The sequence below is a fragment of the Tachyglossus aculeatus genome, chromosome 7, assembly GCF_015852505.1.
Source record: "Tachyglossus aculeatus isolate mTacAcu1 chromosome 7, mTacAcu1.pri, whole genome shotgun sequence".
Taxonomy (NCBI): Eukaryota; Metazoa; Chordata; class Mammalia; order Monotremata; family Tachyglossidae; genus Tachyglossus; species Tachyglossus aculeatus.
The window spans coordinates 18484984-18499427 of record NC_052072.1 but is presented as its reverse complement, the minus strand read 5'-3'; the positions used below and the strand labels follow the sequence as shown (position 1 = coordinate 18499427).

Below are 14444 nucleotides of genomic sequence, written 5' to 3'. Positions count from 1 at the left end.
CTGGGGTAGGTATAAGATAGTCAGATCTGATAGAAGCTCTGCCGATATGGGGCTCACAGGCTAGTGGGAGAGAGGACAGACATTGAATCCCTATTTTACAGATGAGGAAAGTGCACACAGGGAAGGTAAGTGACTTTGGAAAAGTCATCCAGCAGGCAAACTTCAGAGCCAAGACTAGCATCCAGGTCTCCATGCTCTTTTCACTAGTCATTCATTCAGTCGTATTTCATTCATGAGAAGCAGCATGGCTCAGTGGAAAGAGCATGGGCTTTGGAGTCAGGCATCATGGGTTCAAATCCCGGCTCCACCAACTGTCAGCTGTGTGACTTTGGGCGAGTCACTTCACTTCCCTGTACCTCAGTTACCTCATCTGTAAAATGGGGATTGAAACTGTGAGCCCCCCCATGGGACAACCTGATCACCTTGTAACCTCCCCGGCGCTTAGAACAGTGCTTTGCACATAGTAAGCGCTTAACAAATACCGTTATTATTATTATTCAATATGAATTCAGTCCACACTGACTCCTCGGGAAGGGCCAATTCAGGACAGTGCTTCTCCCATTCAGATCCTGAAAAGCTGAGCCTCCGGGGTGAATCCCCAGGCCGTCGCCTCGGATTCCCACGTCGGGAGCTGTTCTCAAAGCAAAGCCACGGCCCAGATCAAGGACTCTTGGGCCAGGTCTTAGGCCTTCTGAATGCTGATGCCAAAACCACTTGATTCCTTCCCCAAATCCATTCCTAATTCTGTTGAGCCATATAACTAGTGGCTGAGCTTCCTAGTCCCCCAAATTTAATGTAGCATTGAAGTGGCGTAAAATTAGTAATAGCCAGGAACTACCAGACTCCACAGACTCCACAACACTCTTCTGTGGGCACGGACTCTGTGATGCCAGCTGAGACCCGAACGGAGCCCTGAAGAGCTGATGTCCCTTCTGCTCCCCCGCTCCTGATACCCAGCTAAGGCAAAGAAGTTTGCCCGATGCTCCCACCCCAGGGGGAAGTCTATGGGGAGGGGCTGGGCCCAGGACAACTATGTTCCCCATTCAGTCTCCCATCAGGTCCCTGACCAACCCAGCTCGTGGGGCAGAGTTTCTGGAGAGGGGGTGGATTTTCAAATCAGTGGCTCCAACTCAACCCGAAAAATGCCTCAGTGGGGTTTCCACTCCCTTCTGCACCACTTTTACTAGCTCCTTCATTCATCCTCCCTCCCATCCCCACAACACATACATATATATCTATATTGATCTGTAATTTACTTAATTATATAATAATAATAATAAGGATGGTATTTGTTAAGCACCTATTATGTGCCATGCACTGTTCTAAGCACTAGGATAGATACAAGGTAACCAGGTTGTCCTATGTGGGGCTCACAGTCTTAAACCCCATTTTACAGATGAGGCAACTGAGGCACAGAGAAGTTAAGTGATTTGCCCAAAGTCACACAGCTGATAAGTGGCAAAGCCAGGATCAGAACCTACAACTTCTGACTCCCAAGTCCATGCTCTTTCCACTAAGCCACGCTGCTTCTATTAATGTCTATTAATTGTCTCCCCCTCTAGACTTGGAGCCCTTTGTGGGCAGGAATGTGTCTATTTGTTGCTATATTGTTCTCTCCCAAGTGCTTAGTGTACTGCTTTATATATGTATATATGTTTATACGTATTTATTACGTATCTCTACTGAGAGCTCACCTCCTCCAGGAGGCCTTCCCAGACTGAGCCCCTTCCTTCCTCTCCCTCTCATCCCCCTCTCCATCCCCCCATCTTACCTCCTTCCCTTCCCCACAGCACCTGTATATATGTATATATGTTTGTACATATTTATTACTCTATTTATTTATTTATTTTACTTGTACATATCTATTGTATTTATTTTATTTTGTTAGTATGTTTGGTTTTTTTCTCTGTCTCCCCCTTTTTAGACTGTGAGCCCACTGTTGGGTAGGGACTGTCTCTATATGTTGCCAACTTGTACTTCCCAAGCGCTTAGTACAGTGCTCTGCACACAGTAAGCGCTCAATAAATACGATTGATTGATTATTACTCTATTTATTTATTTTATTTGTACATATTTATTCTATTTATTTTATTTTGTTAATATGTTTTCTTTTGTTGTCTGCCTCCCCCTTCTAGACTGTGAGCCAGCTGTTGGGTAGGGACTGTCTCTATATGTTGCCAACTTGTACTTCCCAAGTGCTTAGTACAGTGCTCTGCACACAGTAAGCGCTCAATAAATACGATTGAATGAATGAATGAATGCTTTGCACTCATGAATGAATGAAGGAAGGAAAGGTAGGCAATTCCACCATGACCCTGTCTGAGCTGTGGTCATGGGAACAAGGAAGGGGGTTTGCTCCAACTCTGCTCCCCTACCAACATTCCTCCCTTCTCCTTGCCACATGATTAAGTTGCTCACTCCTAAAGTAAGTCTCTCATCCCTACTCCCTGTGCTTAGGATCCATGTCCTAGCTCCCCCCAGAGGGACCCAGCCTCCAGAGGGACCCAACTCCTCAGGAATCCAGGCCCATGAGGGACCCAGCCCCCATCCCCTGACAGCTGGGATTGGGGAAACTCCTCCATGCCTCTCAATAGAGAACTCCTACTCCCCAGTCCCCGCACCCACTCACTGCCCCAGCCTGGGCACAGGGAGGAGGAAGGAGGCAGCCCCAGAGCACAGCTGAGCCCTGGAGCCCAGATTTATGTGGCCTCTGGTTCAGCTTCAGCCCTGCAACATTTTTCCTTACCAATTCCCCCCCACACCCTTTTCCCCCTCCACAGCCCCCACCCCCCTCTCCAAACTCCAGCTGTCACCACTCACAGCCAGGCAGCTAACAGATGATTTATACTTCAGAGGATGAATCAATACGATATACGGCCGAAGACATCTTTAATCTTTCAGAGGGATTAGGCTGCAAGGTGCATCGGCCCCTTTCTACCACCGCTCAATTCAGATTTCAATTTGGAGAGCTGCTTTTCTCCCCCTTCTCTTCCACTCAAGCTCGGGATGTACCCCACATCAACCGGCATTTAGCAAGATGGGGCTGCAGCCAGTGGTTGCCTGTTTCTTCATCTGGGCCAGGGGCTGTGAGGTCAGAACCCCTGGGAAGACCAGGGAGGGGAGGGGAATGGCCCCCTTGGATGTCTGACTGCCCTTCAGCCCAGCCAAGACAGGAAAGAAGGGGACTGGAGCCGGCCCCTGACCAAGGGCAGAACCCGGAGTGCATGCGGATTCTCTACACTGGTCACCAGGGCCCACTTCCCTTCCCAGGGGCGGTGGGTTCAAGTTTCACCGGCCTCAGCTGCTGGGGCCTGACCCCCACAAGCCCAGGAGTGAGGTCCATCCATCAACTTTGCCCTACTTCCCCGACCCCTCCAGCCACTGAGGTAGGAATGGCCTTTTTCAGCTGCGCAATTAAAAGAGCTTATAGGAGATTTATAGCAGGATTATATCTGCAGGGTAGTACAGACGGTTAGCATTTGGCCACTATGTGGTCCTTACGAAAAGCAATTATAATCCCGTGGCTGTGAGGTATAAATATATTTAGACGTTAGCACAAGGTCGAAGAAGCATACATTAAGCTATTTAGAGACTGAACGTCGGCAGCGGGAGGGGGCGAGGAGAAGAAGGGTAAGGAAAAGGGAGGGGGAGAGAGAGGTGGGAGGGGAGAGAGAGGTGGGAGGGGAGGAAGGAGAGAGGGCAAGGAAAGAGGGAAGGGAAGGGAGGAGGAGGGAAGAAGAGGGAGGATGGAGTTGGTCCATCAGAGCATCAGACTGCTGAAGCCAAGGGCAGACTGCTAAAGTAGTATGGCTCAGTGGCAAGACCCCGGGTTTTGGAGTCAGAGGTCTTGGGTTCAAATCCCGACTCCACCACTTGTCAGCTGTGTGACTTTAGGCAAGTCACTTCACTCCTCTGGGCCTCAGTTCCCTCATCTGTAAAATGGGGATGAAGACTGTGAGCCCCTCATGGGACAACCTGATCACCTTGTAACCTCCCCAGTGCTTAGAACAGTGCTTTGCGCATAGTAAGAGCTTAATAAATGTCATTATTATTAAGGGACGAAGTGGGAGACAAGACCACCACCCCGCTTCCACGTCTTCCTCAGGCTTTCTCTCTGCCCCAGCAATAACAAGTCCCTGGGTGGGGGTCTCTTCAGCCAGGTTGTAGAGATAGAGATCCTGCCCCAAACCTGAGCCTCCCCGCTGGGGCCTGCTGACTCCCTGGACTGCCAAGAATCCTGCATGGATCCATCTGAGCCCCCTGGCCCCCACAAGTGGGATCTGGGAAAGAACAGGGAGCTGGGTCCAGCATGGAGCCAGGAGCTGGCCTGCCCTCATTTAACCCTCCCTTCCTCATGTCCCTTCCCTCAGCCACAGACACTACCGCCCTCATCATCATCATCATCATCAATTGTATTTATTGAGCACTTACTGTGTGCAGAGCACTGTACTAAGCGCTTGGGAAGTACAAGTTGGCAACATATAGAGACAGTCCCTACCCAACAGTGGGCTCGCAGTCTAAAAGGGGGAGACAGAGAACAAAACCAAACATACTAACAAAATAAAACAAATAGAATAGATATGTACAAGTAAAATAGAGTAATAAATATGCACAAACATATATAAATATATACAGGTGCTGTGGGGAAGGGAAGGAGGTAAGATGGGGGGGATGGAGGGGGGACGAGGGGGAGAGGAAGGAAGGGGCTCAGTCTGGGAAGGCCTCCTGGAGGAGGTGAGCTCTCAGTAGGGCCTTGAAGGGAGGAAGAGATCTAGCTTGGCGGATGGGCAGAGGGAGGGTATCATCACTCAAACAGCCGCTGCCTCTCCCCACCTCAAATCCTCACCCCCACCTTCTGGTGCAGACTAGACAGAATCTTCTCCAAACCCCACTGTGGGTCCCCCTGGTCTTAGAGAAGCAGCATGGTGGAGTGGAAAGAGCACAGGTCTGAGAGTCAGAAGGTCACAGGTTCTGATCCAGGCTCTGCCACTTATATGCCGGGTGACCTCGGGCAAGTCACTTCCCTGTGCCTCAGTTCCCTCATCTGTAAAATGGGGATTAAGACTGTGGGACAGGGACTGTGTCCAACCCAATTTTCCCATACCCAACCAGGGGCTTAGTACATCTCCTGGCACAAAATAAGTGTTTAACAAATACCACAATTATTATCATTATTATTATTTTCATTATTATTGTTATCACCACCCCCCACCACCAATAATCTTAGATCCAGCCCAAATCTAGTCCCAAGCTTTCCCCTCTGCTCAGCCCATGTGCCTCCTGCCCTGGGCCGAAGAAAAGTTTCTTAGAGTTCCTCGGGCATGATCAGAGAAGCAGTGTGGCTCAGCGAAAAGAGCCCAGGCTTGGGAGTCAGAGGTCGTGGGTTCTAATCCCGGCTCCACCACATGTCAGCTGTGTGACCTTGGGCAAGTCACTTAGCTTCTCTGAGCCTCAGTTCCCTCATCTGTAAAATGGGGATTAAGACTGTGAGCTCTATGTGGGACAACCTGATCACCTCGTATCCCATCCAGTGCTTAGAACAGTGCTTTGCACATAGTAAGCACTTAACAAATGCCATCCTTATTATTTATTATTATCAGGAGGCCCAAGGGCTGGCGGACCCGTACCCCGCCACCCCTGACTCTCAACACCTAAGCGCTTAGTACAGTGCTCTGCACACAGTAAACGCTCAATAAATACAATTGAATGAACGAACACCCTGGTGTCACACTGACCGTCCTCCCGGGATTTCTGGATGAAGGCCTCCACACCGCTCTCCCCATAGCTGCCCTCAGAGGCCAGCGTGGACACGTAGTTCCATTTGAGGGCTTTGACGATATCCACCATGGCCTGGGCCTGGTACGTGTCCGATGGCACCACCCTCGAGAAGTAGTCATAACGGCTGTTGTCGCTCAAGTCCGGCGCCGTGGATGCGTAGCTGATCTGGGGGATCTGGAGGGGAGAGAGACAGAGACAATGCTGACTCAGGAAGGGGTTGGGGCCAAATGGGGATGACCCACTCCCTGAAGGATGTACTAAACCCTCTCCTGACAGAAACCCGGGGCTGAGGATGACAACTTCCCACACGGACCAGTTCCCAGGAGAAGCAGCAGGAGAAGGAGTATGGCCTAGTGTTAAAGCCACTCACCCGGGAGACAGAGGACCTGGGTTCTAATACCAAGTAATACCAAAGAAGCAGCGTGGCTCAGTGGAAAGAGCCCAGGCTTTGGACTCAGAGGTCATGGGTTCAAATCCCGACTCCACCAATTGTCAGCTGGGTGACTTTGGGCAAGTCACTTCACTTCTCTGGGCCTCAGTTACCTCATCTGTAAAATGGGGATTAAGACTGTGAGCCCCCCGTGGGACAACCTGATCACTTTGTAACCTCCCCAGCACTTAGAACAGTGCTTTGCACATAGTAAGTACTTTATAAATGCCATCATTAATACTGGCCAATTGTTTGTTGTACGACCTGGGGCCAGTCACTTAACTTCTCTGTGCCTCACCTCCTTTGTAAAATGGGAATTAAATCCTCCTCCCTTCAACTGAGACTGTGAGCCCCAGTCATTCATTCATTCATTCAATCATACTTATTGAGCATTTACTGTGCGCAGAGCACTGTACTAAGCACTTAGGAAGTACAAATCAGCAACCTATAGAGACAGTCTCTACCTAACAACAGGCTCACAGTTTAGAAGGGGGAGACAGACAACAACACAAAACAGGTAAACAGGTGTAAATACCATCAGAATAAATAGAATTATAGCTATATAGGACAGAGGCTGTGTCCAACCTGATAAATATGCATTTACGCCAGTGTTTAGAATAGCACTTTACACATAGTAAGTGCTTAACTAATATAATAATAACAATTGATCAATCATATTTACTGATTTACATATTTACTGGTCATAGGTTTGAATCCCGGCTCTGTCAATTGTCAGCTGTGTGACTTTGAGCATCACTTAACTTCTCTGTGCCTCAGTTCACTCATTTGTAAAGTGGGGATTAAGACTGTGAGCCCCCTGTGGAACAACCTGATCACCTTGTAACCTCCCCAGCACTTAGAACAGTGCTTTGCACATAGTAAGTGCCTAATAAATGCCATCATCATTATTATTATTATTATTACTGAGCACTTACTGTGTAAAGAGCACTGTACTAAGCATTTGGGAGAGTACAATATAACAGACACATTCCCTGCCCACAGAGAGCCTACAGTCTAAATGGGGAACTTGACATTAATATGAATGAGTAAAGCATGGTTCAGTGGAAAGAGCACAGGCTTTGGAGTCAGAGGTCATGGGTTCAAATTCCAGCTCTGCCAATTGTCAGCTGTGTGACTTTGGGCAAGTCACTTCACTTTTCTGGGCCTCAGTTACCTCATCTGTAAAATGGGCATTAAGACTGTGAGCCCCCCGGGACAACTTGATCACCTTGTAACCACCCCAGCGCTTAGAACAGTGCTTTGCACGTAGTAAGCGCTTAATAAATGCCATCATTATGCACATAAGTGCTGTGGGGCTGAGGGAAGGGCAGTGAGTACAGGGAGCAAATCAGGGCAACACAGAAGGGAGTGGGAGAAGAAGAAAGGAGGGCTTAGTCAGGGAAGGCCTCTTGGAGGAGATGTGCCTTCAATAAAGGTTTGAGGGTGGGGAGAATATTTGTCTGTCAGATGTGAAGAGGGAGGGCATTCCAGAGCAGTGACATGATACGGACGAGAGGTTGGCAGCAAGGTAGATGAGATCAAGGTACCCACACCCACTTGTGGAGGAGGACCCACTGGACCTGCCTACCCAGAGGAAGGGAGTAGGTTAGAAGAGCGAAGTTGTAGTAGGAGAGCAGCAAGGTGAGGAAGGAGGTGATGGAGGGTTTGAAAGCTAATGGTAAGGAGTTTTTGATCGATGCTGAGGTGGGTGGGTGAGCACTGGAGGTTCTTGAGGAGTGGGGAAACGAACTGAACATTTTTGTAGAAAAATGATCTGGGCAGCAAAGTGAAATATGGACTGGAGTGGGGAGAGGCTGGAGGCAGGGAGGTCAGCAAGGAGGCTGATACAGTAATCAAAGTGAGATGGGAAAAGTTCTTGGATTAAAGTGGTAGTGGTTTGTACGGAGAGGGAAGGGGAGATTTTAGCCAGGTCGTGAAGGTCGAACCAGCAGAATTTAGCGATAGACTGAGTAAGGGTGTTGAATGAGAGAGATGAGCCAAGGATCACACCAAGGTTATGGGCCTATGAGACAGGAAGGATGGTGATACTGTCTACGGTGGTGGAAAAGTCAAGGGGAGGACAGGGTTTGGGTGGGAAGATAAGTTCTGTTTTGGACATGTTAAGCTTGAGGTGACAGCAGGACATCCAAGTAGCGATGTCTTGAAGGGAGGAGGAAATGTGAGACTGCAGAGAGGGAGAGAAATCAGGGCTGGAGATGTAGCTTTGGGAATTACCTGCAATGAAGTGGCAGTTGAATCCATGGGAGCAAATGGGTTCTCCAAGGGAGTGGGTGTAGATGGAGATTAGAAGGGGACCCAGAACTGAACCTTGAGGGACAGCCACAGTTAAGGGGTGGGAGGCAGAGGAGGAGCCCACAAAAGGGACTGAGAATGAGAGGCCAGAGAGATAGGAGGAGAGCCAGGAGAGGAAAATGTCAGTGAAGCCAAAGTTGGATCACATTTCAGGAGAAGGACATGGTGGACTGTGTCGAAGGCAGCTGAGAGGACAAGGAGGATTAGAATGGAGTAGGGGATGTTGGATTTGGCAAGAAGGAGATCATTTGTCACCTTTGAATGGGTGCTTTCTGTGGAGTGAAGGAGATGGAAGCCAGATTGGAGGGAATCAAGGAGAGAATCGGAGGAGAGGAACTTGAGACAGTGGGTGTAGACAACTCACTCCAGAAGTTTGGAGAGGAATGATAGGAGGCAGCTGGGACAATGAATGGAGGGAGCTGTGGGATCAAGAGAGGTTAGTTTTTTTTAGGATAGGGGAGACATGAGTATGTTTAAAAGCAATGGGGAAGAAGCCATTGGAGAGCCATTGGGAGGCAAGAAGAGAGGGGACAAGTGTTTTGAGAAGGTGTGAAGGGATGGGGTATGATGCAGAGGTGGAGGAGGTGGATTTTGAGAAAGGCAGGAGATCACTTGAGATACTGCTGGGAAAGATGAGAGAGTAGAAGAAAGGGCAGGAGGAGGGAAGGACTGGAGAGGAGCAGGGGAGATTTTAGGGAGATCATATCTGATAGTTTTAATTTTCTCAATAAAGTAGGTAGCCAGGTCATTAGGGGAAAGAAATGGGGGGAGGCGGGGGGACTGTGGAATGAGATAATAATAATAGTAATAATAATAATGAACTGCCTATCTAGTTCTTCCAGAAGATTTTCCAAGGCCCAGGCCTCTTGCTCCAGTATCGTCCTGGTCACTCAGCCAAGCAGAACTGACCTATCCCAGGCTCTGCAGCTCTGCTCCCCAGCCACCCTCAACCTCTTCCTCCCCACTGCCCGAATCCTCTGTCTCTAGACTGTAGATTGTGGGCAGGGAATGTGACTGCTTATTGTTGTATTGTACTCTCCCAAGCACTTAGTACAGTGCTCTGCACACAGTAAGCACTCAGTAAATACAATTGAATGAATATAGACTTCTCTCCTCAGGGAGAGCCTCTGCCTTCTCCATTGCACGGGCTCCAAAGCCATATTTGGCCCAGAAGTCTCTGACAGATGAACAGAAGTCAGTGGCCCTCTCTGCCACACACAGTTGTTATTAATAATACCAATACCATTTATTGATTACTACTACTAATACTAATACTAATAATAACTGTGGTCTTCGTTAAGCACTTACTATGTGCCAGGCACTGTTCGAAACACTGAGGTAAATACATATAAATCGAGTTGGACACAGTCCCTATATCACACGGGGCTCACAGTCTTAACGCCCACTTTACAGATGAGAGAACTGAGGCCCAGAGAAGTGAAGTGACTTGCCCAAAGGCGCACAGCAGACAAGTGGCAGATCCAGGATTAGAACTCAGATCCTTCTGATTCACAGGCCCATTCTCTAGCCACTAGGCCATAAATTATGCCCCAAGCGCTGTGGTAGAAACAAGACTATGAGATCAGACACGATTCATGCCCCATATTGGGCTCACAATCTATCTCATTCCCATTTTACAGATAAAGACACGGAGGCCTAGAAAGGTGAAGTGAACTTCCCAAGATCACACAGCAAACCAGTGGCAGAAATGGAACTCAAAACCAGGTCTCCTGACTCCCGGTCTTGTACCCTTTCCACTAGACCAAGCCATAGAGATGGGCTTTCACTGCCGCAGGAGGGATTGCGAGTTATACACACAGAACTTCCCCTCTCTGCAAGTGTTAGCCCCTGGAGTCTCAGGAGCCCACTAGGAGTGTGAGCCCCACGTGGAACAGGGACTGTCCGCCCCAGCGCTTAGTACAGTGCCTGGCACCCAGTAAGCACCTTTGAACATAGTAAGCGCTTAATAAATGCCATCATTATTATAAATACCAGAATTATTATCTGAGGGAACAGGGTCTACCCAAAGCCCAGAATAGAAGCATTGATTCAGGGGTGGTCGATGAGGGTGGAGGATTCAAAATGGCAGTTTGGGGTGCAGGCTGACTCCCCTCCTACTCCCCACCCTGGGGGCTGCATTCTGGCCATTCGAACTCCCTGCCTCCAATGGCCCCATTCAGACAGCTTGGCTGGCCGATTGCAGAGGGAGAGAGAGAGGAGGCTTACAAGCCCTGGCACCCACCACTCTGCCTTACCTCTACTGTCTCTCCCTCCTTCCCTAATCCCTCTCTGGTTAAAACCACTTTCTAGGCTCCAGGTCCTTCCTGAGCTTACTCTCCCCCCTTGCCTTCTCTTTCCCTTGCACTCTTCCTCCCTCTGCCTCTTCCTTCCTTTTTCTCTGCAGCTCTCTCTCTCATCTCTCTGTGACTCCAGCTCTGCCTATGAGACTCTCTCTCTCATTCTCTCTCTCTCCCTCCCACGCATTCTCCCTCCCCTAACTGCTGTGCAGCCAGTATTGTCGACTCCTCTGGAATGCTAAGAGGCTCTTCAGCCATCCCCCTCTGCCTACCTGCCCAGGACTGGAGGGATGAGAAAAGAGGGGCAGGAGACCAAACCATCCTCAGGGGCCAAACGGGATGATTATTTGTGACAATCCGGTCCGAATTGCTCTCCAAAAGGCTCTGATCTGCTCCTCGGTTTTCTGCAGCCCTGAGCCTGGAGAGGTGGGAGGGAGGAGGAGGAGGACTGCGGGGGTAGGGGGCTGGGTGGGGGGGAGAGACTTGATTAAAATTCTGCTCAGTAAACGTGGCTCTCGTCTCACAACCATTCCTTAGAAGCAGCAAGGAGGAATGGACCCTAAAGGGAAGGAGTGGGGGACAGGGCCCCCCGAGAATGGGGACTTCCCTCTCACCCCTCTGTCCTCCAACTCTCTGTCTCCAAATCTCTGAATCTCTGCCTCTCCCTGTGCCTCTACTCCTCTTTGTTTTGCTCCCACTTCTGTTAGGGTAGGGACGCTACAGGCATATGCAGCTGTAGACAAAAGCTGCTTTGGAGCTTCTGGTAATAATGAAAAGGGAAGGCGCGGGGGGGTCGTGGGGAGAGGGAAGGATGTGTGTGTGTGTGTCTCTCTCTCTGCAGGACTCAGTGGGTCCATGATTCTGTGAAATGGTGTACCTGCATAAGCCTACATAGCTGTGTGAGTGTCTATGTCACTGACGACCTATGTGCCTATCTGTCACCAAATGCCTGTATGCCTAATGTGACTCTGTCCATGTCACTGTGTGCTTGGGAAGGGGTGGAAATGGGAAAGTGCAGGGACGGGGTGGAGGAAGAGGAGGAGAGGGGGAAACTGTTTATATCACTTGCATGTATGTGTGTGTGTGTGAGAGAGAGCGAGAGACTGAAAGACACGTGGACTTGTTTATTGGAGTATGCCTTTAATGACCATGCAACTGTGAACTAAGTGTTCACCTGCTTGAGATGAGCTTTTCTACAACTTGAGGGAAATCATGTCCCCTGGGAAGAATTTGGTTTGTCATTGACTGATGAGTGAGGAGGGAGAGGGCAGAAAGTCTCCAGAAAGTGGGAGGGGTGGAGGCGGGAAGGTCTTCCCACCCAATTGCAAATTTCAGTCCTAAACGATAAATTTCAGAGTATCATTCCCAACTTTTTCTTAAGCATCTCCCAGTTTCTATGGCAGTAGGTGCCCATGTAGCTTATTAAATGCTGAATTCCACCCTTTTTTGTTTTTTTATATGGTATTTGTTAAGCACTTAATCTGCACCAGGCACTGTACTAAGCACTGGGGTAGATACAAGCTTATCAGTCTCACATGAGACTCACAGTCTTCATCTCCATTTTACAGACGAGGGAATTGAGAAACAGAAAAGTTAAGTGATTTGCCCAAGATCACAGAGCAGACAGGTGGCAGAGCCAGAATTGGAACCCAGGTCCTTCTAACTACCCAGGGGTTCTAGCTTGCTCCACAGTGGCTCATCGGACGGGCAAGGACTCAGTAGTGTCCCCTGATGTCCAGGTCTCCTGTAGACTACCTATGCAGCGACCACCCTTTGGCACCCCTACAAAAGTGGCCAACTGTGCCTCTTTAATGAGGGATCGAAAAGGGTGAGGAGGGGTCTCTCCTGGGGAGGCCAAGGGATGTGTTTGGGAGGAGTGAGCAGGGTTTGAAAAGGAAATGGCTGAGAAAGGCTTAATTTGAGGTCTTTCCTCCCTTGCTCAGAATGCTCTGTACACAGTAAGCATTCAATAAATATCCCTGATTGACTGAAGCTGGGAATCCAGCCCAACAGCTGGGGGAAAAGACAGCGGCTTTGTCTATCCAGCTGGTAACCGGGGTGGTGGGAGGGCAGTGGTCCCCATTATACCCTCAGAGTTGGTGCCTATGTCCGCTGTCCCGGCTGGCCTGCTCTCAACATGTGCTGTGGCTGCAATGGGAGAGTGAGGATGTCTCAACAACATCCTTCTCCCCGACTTTGCTTCTCTAATGCTAACCTTCTCACTTTACCTTGATCTCATCTATTACCGCCGACCTCTCGCCCATGTCCTGCCTCTGGTCTGGAATGCCCTCCCTCCTCGTAGCCAACGGACAATTACTCTTCCTGACTTCAAAGCCTTACTGAAGGCATATTTCCTCCAAGAGGCCTTCCCTGAATCAGCCCTCCCTTCCTCTTCTCCCACTCCCTTCAGCATCCCCTGACTTGCTCCCTTTATTCATCTCCCCAACCCAACCCAACCCCACGGCACTTATGTCCATATCTGTAATTTATTTAATTATATCCATGACTGTCTCCCCCTCTAGACTGTAAGCTCATTGTGAGCAGGGAATGTGTCTGCTTATTGTTATACTGTACTCTCCCAAAACTTAATGCACAGTAAGCGCCCAGTAAGTATGATTGACTGAATGACTGACACTGGAGGAAAAAGTTAAGTGCCCACCTGTCTCTGGTCTATCCCCCCCTTGGCTCCTCTCAACTCTAGCCTAAAGTCCTACCGAAGCAGGCAGCCCCCCACTGACCTCTCAGAGAAGGAGCATGGCTTAGTGGAAAGAGCAAGGACTTGGGAGTCAGAGGATGTGGTTCTAATCAGCTACTTGTCAGCTGTGTGACTGTGGGCAAGTCACAACTTCTCTGTGCCTCAGTTACCTCATCTGTAAAATGGGAATCAAGACTGTGAGCCCCGTGTGGGACAACCTGATTACCTTGTATCTACCCCAATGCTTAGAACAGTGCTCAGCACATAATAAGCACTTAACAAATACCATAATAATAACATTAAATAAAACTGAATACCTTGTATCTACCCCAGCATTTAGAACAGTGTTTGGCATGTAATTAGTGCTTAACAAATATCATTATTATTATTATTTTAATCCTGGGTCTACCACTTATCTGCTGTGTGACCTTAGGCAAGCCACTTAGCTTATCTGTGCCTCGGTTACCTCATCTGTAAAATGGGGTTGATGACTGTGAGACCTATGTGGGACAACCTGATTACTTTGTTTCTACTCCTGCACTTAAAACAGTGCTTGGCACATAGTAAGCACTTAACAAATGCCATAATTAATCATAATAATAATAATGTTGGTATTTGTTAAGAGCTATGTGCCAAGCATTTTTCTAAGCACTGGGTAGATACAAGGTTATCAGGTTGTCCCACCTGGGGCTCACAGTCTTAATCCCCATTTTACAGATGAGGGAACTGAGGCACAGAGAAGTTAAGTGATTTGCCCAAAGTCCCACAGCTGACAAGTGGTGGAGGCAGGATTAGAACCCATGACCTCTGGCTCCCAAACCCATGCTCTTTCCACTGAGCCATGCAGCTTCTCTAAATAATAATAATAATGGCATTTCTTAAGCACTTACCTTGTGCAAAGCACTGTTCTAAGCGCTGGGGAGGATACAAG

At 48.9% G+C, this 14444-nt stretch overlaps 1 protein-coding gene across 1 annotated transcript in view; it reads right to left on the bottom strand.

The window, feature by feature from the left end:
* The window catches only part of GRM4 (glutamate metabotropic receptor 4), a 178832-nt gene that overhangs the window by 95316 nt on the left and 69072 nt on the right, over window positions 1-14444 (bottom strand). Inside the window, exon 3 of the mRNA XM_038749051.1 lies at window positions 5736-5952. Within this exon, the coding sequence (XP_038604979.1) occupies window positions 5736-5952 (217 nt within the window). The remainder of the gene's footprint in view (window positions 1-5735; window positions 5953-14444) is intronic.